The sequence below is a fragment of the Oncorhynchus kisutch genome, linkage group LG13 (assembly GCF_002021735.2).
Source record: "Oncorhynchus kisutch isolate 150728-3 linkage group LG13, Okis_V2, whole genome shotgun sequence".
NCBI lineage: Eukaryota > Metazoa > Chordata > Actinopteri > Salmoniformes > Salmonidae > Oncorhynchus > Oncorhynchus kisutch.
This window is the reverse complement of record NC_034186.2, coordinates 77,718,897-77,739,755: the sequence shown is the minus strand read 5'-3', so window position 1 is coordinate 77,739,755 and position 20,859 is coordinate 77,718,897. Positions and strand designations below refer to the sequence as shown.

The 20,859-nt window shown below is 44.7% G+C and overlaps 1 protein-coding gene across 2 annotated transcripts in view; it reads left to right on the top strand.

Annotated features, from left to right (window-relative positions):
- Positions 1-20,859, top strand: part of invs (inversin) — a 32,537-nt gene that overhangs the window by 7,669 nt on the left and 4,009 nt on the right. For both annotated transcript variants that reach the window (XM_031787541.1, XM_031787542.1), the window contains exons 3-17: positions 1,234-1,333; positions 3,006-3,172; positions 5,675-5,848; positions 8,455-8,622; positions 8,763-8,943; positions 9,066-9,175; positions 9,270-9,441; positions 11,367-11,522; positions 14,113-14,198; positions 14,352-14,498; positions 15,342-15,448; positions 16,606-16,815; positions 17,309-17,532; positions 18,130-18,781; positions 19,693-19,892. In XM_031787541.1, the coding sequence (XP_031643401.1) occupies positions 1,234-1,333; positions 3,006-3,172; positions 5,675-5,848; positions 8,455-8,622; positions 8,763-8,943; positions 9,066-9,175; positions 9,270-9,441; positions 11,367-11,522; positions 14,113-14,198; positions 14,352-14,498; positions 15,342-15,448; positions 16,606-16,815; positions 17,309-17,532; positions 18,130-18,781; positions 19,693-19,892 (2,854 nt within the window). The remainder of the gene's footprint in view (positions 1-1,233; positions 1,334-3,005; positions 3,173-5,674; positions 5,849-8,454; positions 8,623-8,762; positions 8,944-9,065; positions 9,176-9,269; positions 9,442-11,366; positions 11,523-14,112; positions 14,199-14,351; positions 14,499-15,341; positions 15,449-16,605; positions 16,816-17,308; positions 17,533-18,129; positions 18,782-19,692; positions 19,893-20,859) is intronic.

Sequence of the window (20,859 nt, the reverse complement as noted above, 5' to 3'; positions counted from 1 at the left end):
ATACTTTGATTCCGTGTCTCTGTTTGTATGTCTCAGCGGTTGCTATTCACTCTGTCCCAGCAGAGACCTGGTGTGTGTTCCCTGTCTCTCCTGAATATGTGTGTGTTTTCTGTATGTGTGTTTTTGGAGGAGTGTGTGTGTGTGTACTCGGTCTAATGCTCCCGCAGTGTCTCTGAAAGGTTGTGCGGGGGTTTCTGTTGCATTGAAATCCTCCAATATAACAGTGAATAAAGACTGGGCCTAAATAATGACGGTGTGAACCTGGTCGATGCATTCCACCGTGTGTTGTCTGCATGCTAATCTACAGGTTGACTCTTCAGTACCACTGATGAATGGCTGAATTAATAACTTCCTCAATTCTGTACAGAACTCCATGTTTTTCCTGTCATGCTTTGTTGGAACCCAACTTTTTCAGAAGTGTGTGTGTGTGTGTGTGTGTGTGTGTGTGTGTGTGTGTGTGTGTGTGTGTGTGTGTGTGTGTGTGTGTGTGTGTGTGTGGGCAGGGGGGTGGAGGGGGGTAGTTAGCAGCAGTCACAGAAGGATATTTCTCTTGTTAATAGAATGTTTTGTTTGAAGGTGCTGCCAGATGGCATCTGTACGACCACAGCATGTGTTACATATTAGCATTCATTAAGTATCTGTGTTGTGTTCGTATGCATTGTGTCAGTCTACTTTGTGTGTGTGTGTGTGTGTGTGTGTGTGTGTGTTTGATCCTTGGAAATTAGGAAATGATGGGAGTTTGTGGTGGATCCCAGTGAAGCCCCCATAAAAACTTTCTGTCACGGAAAATCACTTCCCACGATATGGCTCACACACACACACACACACACACACACACACACACACACACACACACACACACACACACACACACACACACACACACACACACACACACACACACACACACACACACACACACACACACACACACACACACACAGGCTTCTGCAGTATTGATGAGTTATGAAAAGACATGAGCAGAGAACCCCCCACTCCCTGTCGGGGATCCCCCCCAGCTGCTTCCTGTCTGGTTAAGTGAGGGCAGGAAGAGATTTAACTCCCACTGCAGGGGCTCACACGCACACACACACACACACACACACACACACACACACACACACACGCGCGCGCACACCCTACTATCAGCCTGTATTAACACATGCACAGCAAGTGTGTTTACCTGTATGGCCAGGTGTGTGTCTGGCTCTGACTGGACTATATGTGTTGTAGGCATCTGACCCTTCACCCCCAAACCCCGCCCCTCTGGGCTCCCAGGTCCACGCAGCCGCCGTCAACGGAGACCGGAGCGTCCTCCTCAGAATCATCACAGGTATTATACACACATACAGTGGGGCAAAAAAGTATTTAGTCAGCCACCAATTGTGCAAATTCTCCCACTTAAAAAGATGAGAGAGGCCTGTAATTTTCATCATAGGTACACTTCAACTATGACAGACAAAATGAGAGAGAGAAAATCCAGAAAATCACATTGTAGGATTTTTTATGAATTTATTTGCAAATGATGGTGGAAAATAAGTATTTGGTCACCTACAAACAAGCCAAATTTCTGGCTCTCACAGACCTGTAACTTCTTCTTTAAGAGGCTCCTCTGTCCTCCACTCGTTACCTGTATTAATGGCACCTGTTTGAACTTGTTATCAGTATAAAAGACACCTGTCCACAACCTCAAACAGTCACACTCCAAACTCCACTATGGCCAAGACCAAAGAGCTGTCAAAGGACACCAGAAACAAAAATTGTAGACCTGCACCAGGCTGGGAAGACTGAATCTGCAATAGGTAAGCAGCTTGGTTTGAAGAAATCAACTGTGGGACCAATTATTAGGAAATGGAAGACATACAAGACCACTGATAATCTCCCTCGATCTGGGGCTCCACGCAAGATCTCACCCCGTGGGGTCAAAATGATCACAAGAACGGTGAGCAAAAATCCCAGAACCACACAGGGGGACCTAGTGAATGACCTGCAGAGAGCTGGGACCAAAGTAACAAAGCCCACCATCAGTAACATACTGCGCCGCCAGGGACTCAAATCCTGCAGTGCCAGACGTGTCCCCCTGCTTAAGCCCGTACATGTCCAGGCCCGTCTGAAGTTTGCTAGAGAGCATTTGGATGATCCAGAAGAAGATTGGGAGAATGTCATATGGTAAGATGAAACCAAAATATAACTTTTTGGTAAAAACTCAACTCGTCGTGTTTGGAGGACAAAGAATGCTGAGTTGCATCCAAAGAACACCATACCTACTGTGAAGCATGGGGGTGGAAACATCATGCTTTGGGGCTGTTTTTCTGGAAAGGGACCAGGACGACTGATCCGTGTAAAGGAAAGAATGAATGGGGCCATGTATCGTGAGATTTTGAGTGATAACCTCTTTCCATCAGCAAGGGCATTGAAGATGAAACGTGGCTGGGTCTTTCAGCATGACAATGATCCCAAACACACCGCCCGGGCAACGAAGGAGTGGCTTCGTAAGAAGCATTTCAAGGTCCTGGAGTGGCCTAGCCAGTCTCCAGATCTCAACCCCATAGAAAATCTTTGGAGGGAGTTGAAAGTCCGTGTTGCCCTGTAACAGCCCCAAAACATCACTGCTCTAGAGGAGATCTGCATGGAGGAATGGGCCAAAATACCAGCAACAGTGTGTGAAAAGCTTGTGAAGACTTACAGAAAATGTTTGACCTCTGTCATTGCCAACAAAGGGTATATAACAAAGTATTGAGATAAACTTTTGTTATTGACCAAATACTTATTTTCCACCATAATTTATAGATAAATTCATTAAAAATCCTACAATGTGATTTTCTGGAATTTTTTTTCTCATTTTGTCTGTCATAGTTGAAGTGTACCTATGATGAAAAATACAGGCCTCTCTCATCTTTTTAAGTGGGAGAACTTGCACAATTGGTGGCTGACTAAATACTTTTTTGCCCCACTGTACACACACACTTTCCCCTGACCTTTAACCCCTGACCCACTGTGTGTAGTGGATCCCTCCCTGCGTGACCGTGAGGACCAGTTTGGCCGTACCCCACTGATGTACTGTGTCCTGGCTGACCGTCTGGACTGTGCTGAGACACTGCTGAAGGCGGGAGCCTCTGTTAACAAGACTGACCATAGCCAACGTACTGCCCTGCACCTGGCAGCACAGAAGGTACACTACAACACTGAGTCAACCTGGAGCTACTAAAGGAAACACTAGAACAGTAGTGGAACCATCAGAACACTGAGTTAACCGGTAGAACACTAAAGGAAACACTAGAACAGTAGTGGAACCATCAGAACACTGAGTTAACCTGGAACCACTAAAGGAAACACTAGAACAGTATTGGAACCATCAGAACACTGAGTTAACCTGTAGAACACTAAAGGAAACACTAGAACAGTAGTGGAACCATCAGAACACTGAGTCAACCTGGAACCACTAAAGGAACCACTAGAACAGTAGTGGAACCATCAGAACACTGAGTCAACCTGGAACCACTAAAGGAAACACTAGAACAGTAGTGGAACCATCATAACACTGAGTTAATCTGTAGAACACTAAAGGAAACACTAGAAAAGTAGTGGAACCATCAGAAGATTGAGTTAACTTGTAGAACACTAAAGGAAACACTAGAACAGTAGTGGAACCATCAGAACACTGAGTTAACCTGGAACTACTAAAGGAAACACTAGAACAGTAGTGGAACCATCAGAACATTGAGTTAACGGGTAGAACACTAAAGGAAACACTAGAACAGTAGTGGAACCATCAGAACATTGAGTTAACGGGTAGAACACTAAAGGAAACACTAGAACAGTAGTGGAACCATCAGAACACCAAATTAACTTGTAGAACACTGAAGGAAACACTATAACAGTATTGGAACCATCAGAACACTGAGTTAACCTGTAGAACACTAAAGGAAACACTAGAACAGTAGTGGAACCATCAGAACACTGAGTTAACCTGTAGAACACTAAAGGAAACACTAGAACAGTAGTGGAACCATCAGAACACTGAGTTAACCTGTAGAACACTAATTGATCCTTTAGAATCCTGATTCCAGGGTATTCTAGAGCCTCTCTACACTGACTATACAAAACATTAAGAACACCTGCTCTTTCCATGACATAGACTGACCAGGTGAATCCAGGTGAAAGCTATGATCCCTTATTGATGTCACTTGTTAAATCCACTTCTGTCCGTGTAGATGAAGAGGAGGAGACAGGTTAAAGAAGGATTTTTAAGCATTGAGACAGTTGAGACTTAGATTGGGGCAACTAAATTTTAGGAAGGTGTTCGTAATGTTTGCTATAGTCAGTGTATATCACATACTGGAAGCTTAGGTGAGAAGGTAGTGCCCCCCAGTGGTGACAGACAGACACCCTCAGGGCGGTTGTTAAGAACTAGACAAGGGGATCGGCAACTTTGATGAAGGTGGGAGCCACAAAAAATCTGAGCGAAATGTTGTACTTTGTGAGCTAAACATTATAAACACCCTCGTCTTGACAGTGAAAACTTCAGAGTTAAATTCCTGCAATTCTACACATTTTGCCATGGGGCATAGAGTAAATTCATTTTGCTGTGGCTCGGAAAAAAGATTTTGCAATTCTACAACTCATTTCATGCAATTCGACAAATTATTCCCTGGGGCAGAGAGAAACATTTTCTGTTTTAAAGCTAATTTCCCCCGGTCAGTAATTCCACCATGATATCAGGTTTAGATAGCTGACCACAAGACTAACTTACCATATAAAATGTTTTAGCTGACTTGGCTAATTGAGTGACTATCAGTGACTGATATAACAAGAGAATAACTGCTGATGCACAACCAAGATTCAAAATGTCACCTTGTGTATTCTACTATTCTAACTCTCAACATTAAGTTGAGACCCCGACTGAGTTCCTAAAAAAGATATCTAAATCTAGAAAATGAAATAAAATACTGGGCTGTTTGAGCAGTAATATCTCTATAGAAAGTGTTTATTAACCTTGTGGGGGGTTGCTGTCAGGGCAGGTGAGAAGCGGTGGCTGGAGGGGTGGAGGAGGGTGCTCACACACACTCTTAACACACACACACACTCTAATTCTAATGTGTGTGGGGTGATGGGAGGCCCTCTCTCTCTCTGACACCTGATCAATATCTAGCTGAGACAGGGAGAGACTTCTGGGATTACTGATCTAATTGGACTGAGAATAGGAGGATAGACCATATGTACACACACGCGCACACACACTCACACACACTCATACACACACACACACACACATACAGGCCTATATGGACACACATTTGCACATGCACACACATATATACATACACACACACACACTTTCTCAAAGCTCACCCATACTCTCACATGCATGCTCAGTCAGCAGATAGATCTGTCAAACGATGAGGCTGGAAGGAATAGATAGGAGAGAGTCTGAGAACCAACAGGAAAGAACAGAGAGGAGAGAGTCTGAGAACCAATAGGAAAGAACAGAGAGGGGAGAGGAGAGAGTGAGAACCAATAGGAAAGGACAGAGAGGAGAGAGGAGAGAGTGAGAACCAATAGGAAAGGACAGAGAGGAGAGAGTCTGAGAACCAATAGGAAAGGACAGATGGATGATGATGGATTTGGATAAGACACCATAGAGAGAGTGTGTGTGTGTGTGTGTGTGCTCCAGGGGAACGTGCGGTTTCTGAAGCTGCTCCTGTCTCGTCGTGCTGATTGGCTACAGAAGGATCTAGAGGAGGTAACACCCCTCCATCTGGCGACCCGTCACCCCTCCCCCAAACCCCTGGCCTTGCTGCTCAAACACATAGGACCTGGAGAGGTGGATACACAGGACAAGAACAAGGTACCACACACACTGTTTACAAAGTTGGGTAATAGTTCTATCAAACATACTTGTTTGTTATGGAACTGTCCCGGCTCTTTGATTTGATTGACTGAATTAGAGTTCACGTGGAGTTCTGAGCAATCCAGACACACACACACATGACAATTGGCTGCTTTGTCCTGACTCTTCAAGGCAGACAGTTGTGCCAAATACATTCTACACGCACGCACACACACACACAGGCCCCCTCTGTCTGTAGCGATGATGTCTATCTGTCTGTTAGTTCTGTAATAATCCAATATGCATCATCAGCATGTCAGATGACACTGGTTTCAGTATGTCCCAGAATAGATCTCTAACAACAGCCATAGAGGAGGTGATATCTCTGTTATAGCATACTGTTACTGTCACTGTTATTGTCACTGTTACTGTCACTGTTATTGTCACTGTTACTGTCACTGTTACTGTCACTGTTACTGTCACTGTTACTGTTACTGTCACTGTTACTGTCACTGTTATTGTCACTGTTACTGTCACTGTTACTGTCACTGTTATTGTCACTGTTACTGTCACTGTTACTGTCACTTTTATTGTCACTGTTACTGTCACTGTTACTGTCACTTTTATTATCACTGTCACTGTTACTGTCACTTTTATTGTCACTGTTACTGTCACTTTTATTGTCACTGTTACTGTCACTGTTACTGTCACTTTTATTATCACTGTCACTGTTACTGTCACTGTTATTATCACTGTTACTGTTACTGTCACTTTTATTGTCACTGTCACTGTTACTGTCACTTTTATTATCACTGTCACTGTTACTGTCACTTTTATTGTCACTGTTACTGTCACTGTTACTGTCACTTTTATTATCACTGTCACTGTTACAGTCACTGTTACTGTCACTTTTATTATCACTGTTACTGTTACTGTCACTTTTATTATCACTGTCACTGTTACAGTCACTTTTATTATCACTGTCACTGTTACAGTCACTGTTACTGTCACTTTTATTATCACTGTTACTGTTACTGTCACTTTTATTATCACTGTCACTGTTACTGTCACTTTTATTATCACTGTTACTGTTACTGTCACTTTTATTATCACTGTCACTGTTACTGTCACTTTTATTATCACTGTCACTGTTACTGTCACTTTTATTATCACTGTCACTGTTACTGTCACTTTTATTATCACTGTCACTGTTACTGTCACTTTTATTATCACTGTTACTGTCACTTTTATTATCACTGTCACTGTTACAGTCACTGTTACTGTCACTTTTATTATCACTGTTACTGTTACTGTCACTTTTATTATCACTGTCACTGTTACAGTCATTGTTACTGTCACAGTCATTGTTACTGTCACTGTTACAGTCATTGTTACTGTTACTGTCACAGTCATTGTTACTGTCACTTTTATTATCACTGTCACTGTCACTGTCACTGTTACTGTCACTGTTACAGTCATTACCACTGTTACTGTCACTATTACAGTCATTGTTACTGTTACTGTCACAGTCATTGTTACTGTCACTGTTACTGTCACTGTCACTGTTACAGTCATTACCACTGTTACTGTCACTATTACAGTCATTGTTATGGTTACTGTCACTGTCATTGTTACAGTCACTGTTACTGTCACTTTTATTATCACTGTCACTGTTACTGTCACTTTTATTATCACTGTCACTGTTACTGTCACTGTTACAGTCATTGTTACTGTTACTGTCACAGTCATTGTTACTGTCACTGTTACAGTCATTGTTACTGTTACTGTCACAGTCATTGTTACTGTCACTTTTATTATCACTGTCACTGTCACTGTTACTGTTACAGTCATTACCACTGTTACTGTCACTATTACAGTCATTGTTACTGTTACTGTCACAGTCATTGTTACTGTTACTGTCACTGTCACTGTTACAGTCATTACCACTGTTACTGTCACTATTACAGTCACTGTTACTGTCACTTTTATTATCACTGTCACTGTTACTGTCACTTTTATTATCACTGTCACTGTTACTGTTACTGTCACTTTTATTATCACTGTCACTGTCACTGTCACTGTTACTGTCACTATTACAGTCATTGTTACTGTCACAGTCATTACCTATGTTACTGTCACTATTACAGTCATTGTTACTGTCACAGTCATTGTTACTGTTACTGTCACTGTTACAGTCATTGTTACTGTCATGTCACTGTCACTATTACAGTCATTGTTACTGTCATTATTACTGTCACTGTTACTGTCATTGTTACTGTCACTGTTACAGTCATTATTACTGTCACTGTCACTATTACAGTCATTGTTACTGTCACTGTTACTGTCATGTCACTGTCACTATTACAGTCATTGTTACTGTCACTGTTACAGTCATTATTACTGTCACTGTTATTGTCACTGTTACTGTCACTGTTACTGTCATTTTAAATCTTCATGCTTTGTGTGTTTCTGTAGAATATGTTCTAGGGCTCTTTGATTTATATCACTTTTATTTCTAGGGGCAAATAGCCTGGAGGTTAGAGCCTGGAGGTTAGAGAGTTGGGCCAGTATTGGGCCCAAAATTATTATTACAATAGTGTCTGTCACCCCCTCTCCCCCTGCAGCAGACTGCGCTCCACTGGTCAGCGTTCTATAACAGGCCAGAGCACGTCAGACTGCTCATCAAACACGACTCCAACATTGGCATCCCAGACAGTGAGGGCAAGATCCCCCTACACTGGGCTGCACACAGCCAGGAGCAGACCGCTATACACACCGTCCGCTGCATACTGGTACACACACACACACACACACAGACACATACACACACACACACACACACACATACACACACAGTATCCAGTGAGAATGTCATCCTTACACACACCATCCTCTGCTTACTGATGTAAATGAGGTGTGTGTGTGTGCGTAGGAGGCGGCTCCTACCGAGTCTCTGTTGAACTGGCAGGACTATGAGGGGCGCACGCCTTTGCACTTTGCTGTTGCCGACGGCAACGAGGCCGTGGTGGAGGTGCTGACATCGTATGAAGGCTGCAGCGTCACGGCGTACGACAACCTGTTTAGAACCCCGCTGCACTGGGCTGCACTGCTAGGTAAGAGACTGTGTTTACAATGTGGATCCTGTCATCAGAATGTGGTTCCATCACTGGTCCAGATACTGTACCGGAGGGGGGGGGACCCGAGCTGAACCTGGATATGTTGATGTGTGTTTCAGGACATGCCAAGATAGTGCACTTGTTGTTGGAGAGGAACACATCAGGCACCATCCCCTCAGACAGCCATGGGGCCACACCTCTACACTATGGAGCTCAGAGCAACTACGCTGTACGTAGACACACACACACAAATGCACACACGCGCACGTTTTCACCTTATATCAGTGACTCATGTGTGTGCGTGTGTGTGTGTGCGTGCGTAGGAGACGGTGGGTGTGTTTCTGTCCCACCCCTCTGTGAAAGACGAGCCAGATCTGGAGGGCCGCACAGCGTTCATGTGGGCTGCTGGGAAAGGAAGCGATGATGTCATACGCACCATGCTGACACTCACGCCTCACATCGACATCAACATGGCCGACAAGTACGGAGGCACTGGTGAGGAACTCTGGGATGTGTTTAATACGCAGGGATTGTTTCAGTCAGCAGTAGACTAAGAGCTGCTGTGACACCTCCCCCTTCATCCCCTATCCCCCTCACCGCCTTCACCACAGTTTCCCAGATCTTAATGTCCTGGTACTGTCACCATCAGAGCTACTCAGAGAGATAAACAGACAGAGATGACACACACACACACACTCAAACACTGATGCTAGCCTCTGTCATCCTGACGCAGGTGGCAGGACAGCGGCTATCTGATGTCACAGGGGATTCCCCAGAGTGGCATAGATGTCAGGGGATTCCCCGAAAGCAGTGGAGCGGAGAGACGAGTGGGGAGAGAGACATGTCAACACATAACTGACACTGTTAAGAAAATGACCAAAACCAGTGAGCATGTACACATACTCTCTCTGATACACATACTCTCTCTGATACACATACTCTCTCTGATACACATACTCTCTCTGATACACATCCTCTCTCTGATACACATCCTCTCTCTGATACACATACTCTTCTCTGATACACATACTCTCTCTGATACACATACTCTCTCTGATACACATACTCTCTCTGATACACATACTCTCTCTGATACACATACTCTCTCTGATACACATCCTCTCTGATACACATACTCTCTCTGATACACATACTCTCTCTGATACACATACTCTCTCTGATACACATACTCTCTCTGATACACATACTCTCTCTGATACACATACTCTCTCTGATACACATACTCTCTGATACACATACTCTCTCTGATACACATCCTCTCTCTGATACACATCCTCTCTCTGATACACATACTCTCTCTGATACACATACTCTCTCTGATACACATACTCTCTCTGATACACATACTCTCTCTGATACACATACTCTCTCTGATACACATACTCTCTCTGATACACATATTCTCTCTGATACACATACTCTCTGATACACATACTCTCTCTGATACACATACTCTCTCTGATACACATCCTCTCTCTGATACACATCCTCTCTCTGATACACATACTCTCTCTGATACACATACTCTCTCTGATACACATCCTCTCTCTGCTACACATACTCTCTCTGATACACATCCTCTCTCTGATACACATACTCTCTCTGATACACATACTCTCTCTGATACACATACTCTCTCTGATACACACACACTCTCTGATACACATACTCTCTCTGACACACACACACACGCACACGCGCACACACACGCGCACACACACGCACACACACATACATACACACACACACACACACACACATACACACACACGCATAAATACATAGAAACATAAACACCCACACACACACACACACTCGCACACATACATACACACACATACACACACACACACATACACATACATACACATACACACACACACACACACACACACACACACACACACACACACACACACACACACACACACACACACACACACACACACACACACACACACACACACATACACAACACACACACACACACACACCATCCCCAAGCTGTAGACATGCTATCCTTTGTCCCCTGCTCTGCCTCGTGGGCTGATTGGAGCACTAATCACCATGGTGATGCCCCCGCTTCCTGCCCTGCAGGGACAATTTATGTGAGCATATGCTAATGAGTTGGTAAAATATGCAAATGATCTGGTGTACTATGCTAATGAGGTTGAGTGTGATGGGGAGCAGAGTGGGTTGATCAGAGTCACTGGAGTAGATAGAGGGGCCAGTGGTGTAAATATTGACTGACATTAAATAACATCACAACACAGTACAGGGTCAAAGTGCAACAAATTACTTTTCATTTGACGAACTGGTTCTGAAAACTCGAGTAGGTGAGGCTGCTGAAGTGTGTGGAGACTGAAAATCTCAACTAAATGTGTGTGTGTGTGTTGCAGCGCTGCATGCGGCCTCTCTGTCAGGTCATGTGAGTACAGTGAGGTTGCTGTTGGAGAGAGGAGCCATAGTGGACAGTCTAGACGTGATGAAACACACGCCTCTGTTCAGAGCCTGTGAGATGGGACACCGCCACATCATCCTCACACTTATCAAAGGTACACAACAAAGATGTGGATAAATTAAGATTTTGCTTTACTCAGGTCGTTGACCATTGGAAAAAAGGAGTGAGTGAGATGTCTCACTTCCTCTTCCATCCATAAACCAGTGTGTGTGGTGGTGATTATTGTAGACTTGGTATCCTAGTCCTTCAATACATTGTGGTCTGATAGCAGTAAAGAGTTTGTGGTCATACACGCATCCTTAAAAATGTAGGTGCTCACATCCCCAAATATACACATTCCCCCTCACATCCCCAAATATACACATTTCCCCTCACATCCCCAAATATACACATTCCCCTCACATCCCCAAATATACACATTTCCCCTCACATCCCCAAATATACACATTTCCCCTCACATCCCCAAATATACACATTCCCCCTCACATCCCCAAATATACACATTTCCCCTCACATCCCCAAATATACACATTTCCCCTCACATCCCCAAATATACACATTTCCCCTCACATCCCCAAATATACACATTTCCCCTCACATCCCCAAATATACACATTCCCCCTCACATCCCCAAATATACACATTCCCCCTCACATCCCCAAATATACACATTCCCCCTCACAACCCCAAATATACACATTCCCCCTCACATCCCCAAATATACACATTCCCCCTCACATCCCCAAATATACACATTCCCCTCACATCCCCAAATATACACATTCCCCCTCACATCCCCCAAATATACACATTTCCCCTCACATCCCCCAAATATACATATTTCCCCTCACATCCCCAAATATACACATTTCCCCTCACATCCCCAAATATACACATTTCCCCTCACATCCCCAAACATACACATTTCCCCTCACATCCCCAAATATACACATTTCCCCTCACATCCCCAAATATACACATTCCCCCTCACATCCCCAAATATACACATTTCCCCTCACATCCCCAAATATACACATTTCCCCTCACATGAACATTATGCGCATGAAGCATGGTGTGTGTCATTTCACTTTTGTGTATAGTCAATCATAATTGAGCACAGAGGTATATAACGATTATATACATACAAATTGAGCCAAGTTAAAACCTAGGCAACAGTAATCTTTTTTTGATGTCTATAATCCTTTGTGACCGTATGTACCTCTGTGATTATTTATGATTAACTATGTGCAGAGTGAATAGAATTTGTTCCACACCTACCATGCGTCATGTGCATGTGAGGTGAAATGTGTATATTTGGGGATGTGAACACTCAGTTTGTTTGACCTGACGAAGATCCGGTTCGGATCGAAACGTTGTCTAATAAAGCTGTGAATTGGGAGGTTGATTCAATAATATCTGCCATTTAGCAGACGCTTTTATCCAAAGCAACTTATAGTTATTTTGTATGTGGTGCTATGCTCTATCTACTGAGTCATACAGGACTACACTAGTGTACCATGCTCTATCTACTGAGTCATACAGGACTACACTAGTGTACCATGCTCTATCTACTGAGTCATACAGGACTACACTAGTGTACCATGCTCTATCTACTGAGTCATACAGGACTACACTAGTGTACCATGCTCTATCTACTGAGTCATACAGGACTACACTAGTGTACCATGCTCTATCTACTGAGTCATACAGGACTACACTAGTGTACCATGCTCTATCTACTGAGTCATACAGGACTACACTAGTGTACCATGCTCTATCTACTGAGTCATACAGGACTACACTAGTGTACCATGCTCTATCTACTGAGTCATACAGGACTACACTAGTGTACCATGCTCTACCTACTGAGTCATACAGGACTACACTAGTGTACCATGCTCTACCTACTGAGTCATACAGGACTACACTAGTGTACCATGCTCTACCTACTGAGTCATACAGGACTACACTAGTGTACCATGCTCTATCTACTGAGTCATACAGGACTACACTAGTGTACCATGCTCTATCTACTGAGTCATACAGGACTACACTAGTGTACCATGCTCTATCTACTGAGTCATACAGGACTACACTAGTGTACCATGCTCTGTCTACTGAGTCATACAGGACTACACTAGTGTACCATGATCTACCAACTGAGTCATACAGGACTACACTAGTGTACCATGCTCTACCTACTGAGTCATACAGGACTACACTATTGTACCATGCTCTACCTACGGAGTCATACAGGACTACACTAGTGTACCATGCTCTACCTACTGAGTCATACAGGACTACACTAGTGTACCATGCTCTACCTACTGAGTCATACAGGACTACACTAGTGTACCATGCTCTATCTACTGAGTCATACAGGACTACACTAGTGTACCATGCTCTACCTACTGAGTCATACAGGACTACACTAGTGTACCATGCTCTATCTACTGAGTCATACAGGACTACACTATTGTACCATGCTCTACCTACTGAGTCATACAGGACTACACTAGTGTACCATGCTCTACCTACTGAGTCATACAGGACTACACTAGTGTACCATGCTCTATCTACTGAGTCATACAGGACTACACTAGTGTTGGTACACTGCTCCTGTAATGCAGGATTTGGGTGGGCTTACTATGTTGAAGAATGCCTCATGGATTTTCATTGTGTAGGCTCTGCTCGTGTCCACCTGGTGGATCTAGATGGACACACTGCTCTGCACTGGGCGGCTCTGGGGGGGAACGCTGAAGTCTGCCAGGTCTGTCTTTTCACCTTTATACACTTTTATTATCCCTGAACACTTCTTCATTTGTCTTCATTTCCTTTCCTTATAGACTGTGTTAAGGATGTGTTGTTCAGGTCATTGAGCCGGTTGGCTGGTACTGTAACCTCAGTGTGATGGTCATGGTAGTTGCTGATGGAGAATGGGATCAGTCCTAACGTCCAGGACCAGGCAGGCAGGACTCCTCTCCAGTGTGCTGCTTATGGAGGGTACATCACCTGTATGGCTGTACTACTCATGGAGAACAACGCCGACCCTAATATACAGGACAAAGAGGTACACACACACACACACACACACACACAGACAGACACGAAGTGCTCTCCACTGGTCCTGTCCTACCATGTGTGTCTGCAGGGCAGGACAGCTCTCCACTGGTCCTGTCCTACCGTGTGTGTCTGCAGGGCAGGACAGCTCTCCACTGGTCCTGTCCTACCGTGTGTGTCTGCAGGGCAGGACAGCTCTCCACTGGTCCTGTCCTACTGGGTGTGTATGCAGGGCAGGACAGCTCTCCACTGGTCCTGTCCTACTGTGTGTGTATGCAGGGCAGGACAGCTCTCCACTGGTCCTGTCCTACCGTGTGTGTCTGCAGGGCAGGACAGCTCTCCACTGGTCCTGTCCTACTGTGTGTGTATGCAGGGCAGGACAGCTCTCCACTGGTCCTGTCCTACTGTGTGTGTCTGCAGGGCAGGACAGCTCTCCACTGGTCCTGTCCTACCGTGTGTGTCTGCAGGGCAGGACAGCTCTCCACTGGTCCTGTCCTACTGTGTGTGTGTATGAAGGGCAGGACAGCTCTCCACTGGTCCTGTCCTACTGTGTGTGTCTGCAGGGCAGGACAGCTCTCCACTGGTCCTGTCCTACCGTGTGTGTCTGCAGGGCAGGACAGCTCTCCACTGGTCCTGTCCTACCGTGTGTGTGTATGAAGGGCAGGACAGCTCTCCACTGGTCCTGTCCTACTGTGTGTGTGTATGAAGGGCAGGACAGCTCTCCACTGGTCCTGTCCTACTGTGTGTGTGTATGAAGGGCAGGACAGCTCTCCACTGGTCCTGTCCTACTGTGTGTGTGTATGAAGGGCAGGACAGCTCTCCACTGGTCCTGTCCTACCGTGTGTGTCTGCAGGGCAGGACAGCTCTCCACTGGTCCTGTAACAATGGCTATCTGGATGCTGTGAAGCTGCTGCTGAACTCTAATGCCTTCCCCAACCACATGGAACACAACGAGGAGAGGTGAGGAGGAGGTGGATGAGGAGGAAGTGCCTCGTCTATAGTATGGAAGGACATCAGCTCCTACAACAGTAGCAAGTATCGATTTAGATTCAAAAAGTAGCTGTTGGTATTGTCTTGCTAAGGCAATTTAGTTTTTGTGCTGTCTCTCTACCTAGTGGCCTACTAAATTATATTTTTACTTGTATTTTCCTACTGGCACTGACTGATAACTACAGGTAACTGGCAAGATAAAGGAAACCCCAACATATCACGTCTTAATAGGGCACTGGGCACCACGAGCCAGAACAGCTTCAATGCACCTTGGAATAGATTCTACAAGTGTCTGAAACTCTTAGAGGGATGCGACACCATTCTTCCACCAGAAATTCTATCATTTGGTGTTTTGTTGATGGTGGTGGAAAACGCTGTCTCATTCACCGTTCCAGAATCAACTGGGTTGAGATCTGGTGACTGAGACGGACATGACATGTGGTTTACATCTTTTCATACTCCTCAAACCATTCAGTAACCAACCGTGCCCTGTGGATGGGGGCATTGTCATCCTATGGAGGCATAGACATGGTAGCCAAAATAATGTCCTGCACAGCATTTTTATACATGACCCTAAACATGATGGGATGGTAATTGCTTAATTAACTCAGGAACCACACCTGTTTTCAAGATACTTTGTATCCCTCATTTCCTCAAGTGTTTCCTTTATTTTGGCAGTTACCTGTACTTTATTGAGGGAAAATGTACTTGCTACAATTGAAGGAACTGTCTCACCTAGCTACGTTAAGATGAATGCACTAATGTAAGTCGCTCTGCATAAGAGCGTCTGCTAAATGACTAAAATATCAATGTAAAATGATGTGTTGTAATTTTCCAAATGTATTTTGTGAATCTGTTCTGTGTGTGTTGTTTTTCACAAAGCAAGTTCATTAGATTAAAGATGCACTATGCAGAAATCACTCCGCCATTTCCTGGTTACTAAAATTCCAATTCTAATATCAGTTTATGTGACAAAACAAGCAAGTATAGCGTAGAGAATCATTGTACCATCTAAACTACTGTGAAATATATCTTCCATAACCAATAATGTTGTATTTTCAGCTGTTTGAAGCTGGTGTACAGATACAAAAAAATTGAGAACAGGAAGCATGTGTGTGTGTGTGTAGGTACACCCCCCTGGACTACACCCTCCTAGGGGAACACAGTGAGGTGACTCAGTACATGTTGGAGCATGGAGCTCTGTCTATAGCGGCCATCCAGGACATCGCTGCTGCTTCCATCCAGGCCCTGTATAAAGGATACACCGTCCGCAAGGCCTTCACCGAAAGGAAACAACTACTGATGAGACACGAACAGCTACGCAAGGACGCAGCCAAGTACCACACACACACACACACACACACACATTCTCTTTCTATCTATTCTCTCTCTCTCTCTCTCTCTCTCTCTCTCTCTCTCTCTCTCTCTCTCTCTCTCTCCTCTCCCTTTCTTTCCATCTCTCCCTGTCTTATTCCCCCAACCCATATAGAAACAGTCACACTCTCCATATCCATCTTTCCACCTGTCATCCCTGCACACACATACATCTTCTCCCTGTCTCTCTCTCTCTCGCTCACACATCCCTCTCTTATAATTCTACACTGTTTGTATAAACGGCCTGTAATGGTCTCTGTGTGCTTGGAACTCCTATTAGGCTTGGATTACTGAAAGGATTCTCCTGTTGTTCTTTGTAACGTCAGGACTAGTTTGTGATGTTGGTCAGGGCTGGTCCAGCGGTAGGGTTTAGATAAGGCTTTGAGATAAGGTCGTAACTAGGGTTAGGGTGTAAGTGTGTGAGACGTGTGTAAGGTGTGTCATGATGTCACTCAGGAAACGCGAGGAGGAGCAGCGGAAGCGGGAGGCGGAGCATCAAATCTCATTGGCCAGAACAGAGAAACAGAGGATGTTATTGGCCCGTGCTGAGCAGGAGCAGCAGTCATTGGCTGAGACTATGAAGGAACTGTCAGTGTATGAGAGAGAGGCAGGGGGCGGGGCTAATACAGCCCCCAAAGCAGAACAGACCAATAGCAAAGAGGAGACACGGAAACATAGAGGTACGGACATACACACACACAGGAGGCTGCTGAGGGGAGGACGACTCATAATAATGGCTGAATGAATGATGAGTTTGATTCATTCTGTTCCAGATATTACTATGAGCCCCAATTAAGGTGACGCCAAACTAGTTTTCATTGGGTAAAGCCTTTTTGATCAAAAGCATTCACTTTTGCATGTGAATCCTACTCATTACTGTTCCGTTTGAGAAGGCGCTCCTGCCTCACTGCTTTTGCTCGTTCTCGTCACGGGTCATAGACCGGTGCCCTGCGGCTCGGCTTAATCAGATCCGGTCAATGACAAACAGGTGAAATTATGAACGCTATCTTCATTATCTCCTACCATATTTCACAAGTTGACTGCAGATATTTACTTAAAAAGTAGCTAGAAATATTCAAATGTATTAAAAAAAGAAGTAGTTTAAACAGTATTGACGGTACTGAAAAACCATCCCGTGGCTTTTTCCAAAACCCTGGACTACGGTATATATATATATACGGTAAACCACCCAAACCTAACACATATATACACACACACATATACACACACACATATTCACACACTCTCTCAGTCTCTTACTTCCCTCTCTTTCTCAGCACATAGAAGCAGACCCTCCAGGAGAGGGAAGGAGGCACAGCCAGCCAAAGGCCCTGACCCCGTGGTGACCACTCACCCCTCAGTGACCTCTGACACCATGCCCCCTGCCCAGGGGTATAGGGTCAGGGAGCGTCTCTCTCCTGCAGGCTGTAGCCGACCCCCCAGCCCAAAACACAGACCCCCCACCATACCCAGGACCAAGAGACTCACCTCTGCAAACACACACACTCCTTCCAACACACACACTCCCTCCAACACACACACTCCTTCCAAGACACACACTCCCTCCAACACACACACTCCTTCCAAAACACACACTCCTTCCAACACACACACTCCTTCCAACACACACACTCCTTCCCACATACACACTCCTTCCCACATACACACTCCATCCAACACAGAGACGTCTACTCGCCCCACCATGGATCAAGAAGCCCCCAGCACCAGGGAACGCACCCCTAGAAGCAAGAGAGACACACACACCAACACACACAACCCCAGACACAGAACACGCCCTGCCACAGACCATACCACCTCCTCCAGCAAGAACCACACTAAAGCCTCCACACAGTCACACCGCCCCAGCAGCAAGCCCAGGGAGGGGGACAGAGACCAGGCTGCCTGCACTATCCAACGAGCCTGGAGGAGGTAAGGTTGAAGCCCGACCGGGGATGGTCTGCTTTTCATTCTTCCCATTCCCTCTCCAAGCTGAGCCAGTACTGGGAGTACTGCCATGGAATAGAGCCTGCGGCCCCTTTACCAAAGCAGAGGTGCTCAGGTAGTTTCTCTCTGGCCCAATACCAAGGTTGGCTCTGAGATGGCTTCCCAAACAGCCTGGAGGAAGTGTGTGTATGGTTGAAAGGGGGAGGGGTATACTGTGCTCCACAGTAGCGTTCTCTCTTACCAAGAGAGTGTGGCAGTGCCATGTGGTGCCCACATGTGTCTTCCCTCCACACACACACACCAACTTACACACAGTGTCTCCCCCTCACGCTCTCTGTGGTCTGGCTGCCTGCCCTCCTACCACCAACACCTCCATGACGGGGGAGAGAGGGGGGAGGTGGGGGAGACAGGGGGTATAATCTGGAGCCCTCTCAGTGTTTTAACGAGAGGCTAAAAGTTCAGGCGTGCCATTCTAATAGCTACCAGCAGCCTCTCATTCAGGATCTACTACCCCACATCGGAAAGCCCTCTGTTCCCAGCCGCCAGTAGATGTGTGTGCGTGCGGATGCGTTTACTGATTTAATTGTAGTATACAATAAGCTTTTTCTACTAAGCTCTTAAAGTATGCCATGGTCGGGTTCAGTTCCCCTAGAGGGAGTGTTATGTATTGATGCTGAAGAGTAGCGGACCCAGAATTGAGCCTTGTGGAACGCCTAAGGTTGGACTAATTATTATTTCTCACCCCTCTTAAACCAGCTTTTCCAGGGATGCCTGTAACATTTTTCAGTGAATTGAATAATGTCCAAATGTCATGTGCTGTTTAATATACGAACCGAATAGGTTGGACAAATGAAGGCCTCTATAATGTACCGTGTTCTGGGTGTGTTTGTGTGTAGGTTCCATGTGCGAGGCAGATTGAGGGAGGCTTTTGGTGCTGGGAAAAGAGTGGAGCCACCTGAGGTCGCCTCCCTCCTGATCCAGCTGCTCTGGGATAGGCCGGCTCTCCCTGGTCACACCCCTATTAGGACCAAGCCTGCGGCCAGAGTTCCACCCACCAAGACAGTAGCCAAGAGCTCAGTGCTGCAAAGCATCTATGGTAAAGCCTGGCGTTCTGTCCAGAATGTTTGATTCTGTCTTTAATTTGTTTCAACTCTGAACTGTTAACATTTAGAAATAAACCAATTCTTAACAGCACCTAGTCGCCTACTGTGAATGGGTGCATTACTGCCGAGCTGCAACTTCAAACTCCAACATACCTGTATGGAATTAGTATAGGGAGGTGTATAGTCCACTGAATATATTAATATCTGTATAGAATTAGTATAGGGAGGTGTATAGTCCACTGAATATATTAATATCTGTATAGAATTAGTATAGGGAGGTGTATAGTCCACTGAATATATTAATATCTGTATAGAATTAGTATAGGGAGGTGTATAGTCCACTGAATATATTAATATCTGTATAGAATTAGTATAGGGAGGTGTATAGTCCACTGAATATATTAATATCTGTATAGAATTAGTATAGGGAGGTGTATAGTCCACTGAATATATTAATATCTGTATAGAATTAGTATAGGGAGGTGTATAGTCCACTGAATATATTAATATCTGTATAGAATTAGTATAGGGAGGTGTATAGTCCACTGAATATATTAATATCTGTATGGAATTAGTATAGGGAGGTGTATAGTCCACTGAATATATTAATATCTGTATAGAATTAGTATAGGGAGGTGTATAGTCCACTGAATATATTAATATCTGTATGGAATTAGTATAGGGAGGTCTATAGTCCACTGAATATATTAATATCTGTATGGAATTAGTATAGGGAGGTGTATAGTCCACAGAAGATATTAGCAGGCCTCCATCTAAGACATGTACAGTTTCTCGATGAAGGAAAATATTTGTTTCCTGAGGTGATGGTATGACGCTGTTTGGTTTGGAATGTGATGTTATGTTCAAATAGAATTAGAGTAGCATCAATGCAGAGAGTTAGCAATAACTATTTACCTTATGATGGTAATATACACATGCAATCACACATAGTTGTATAAT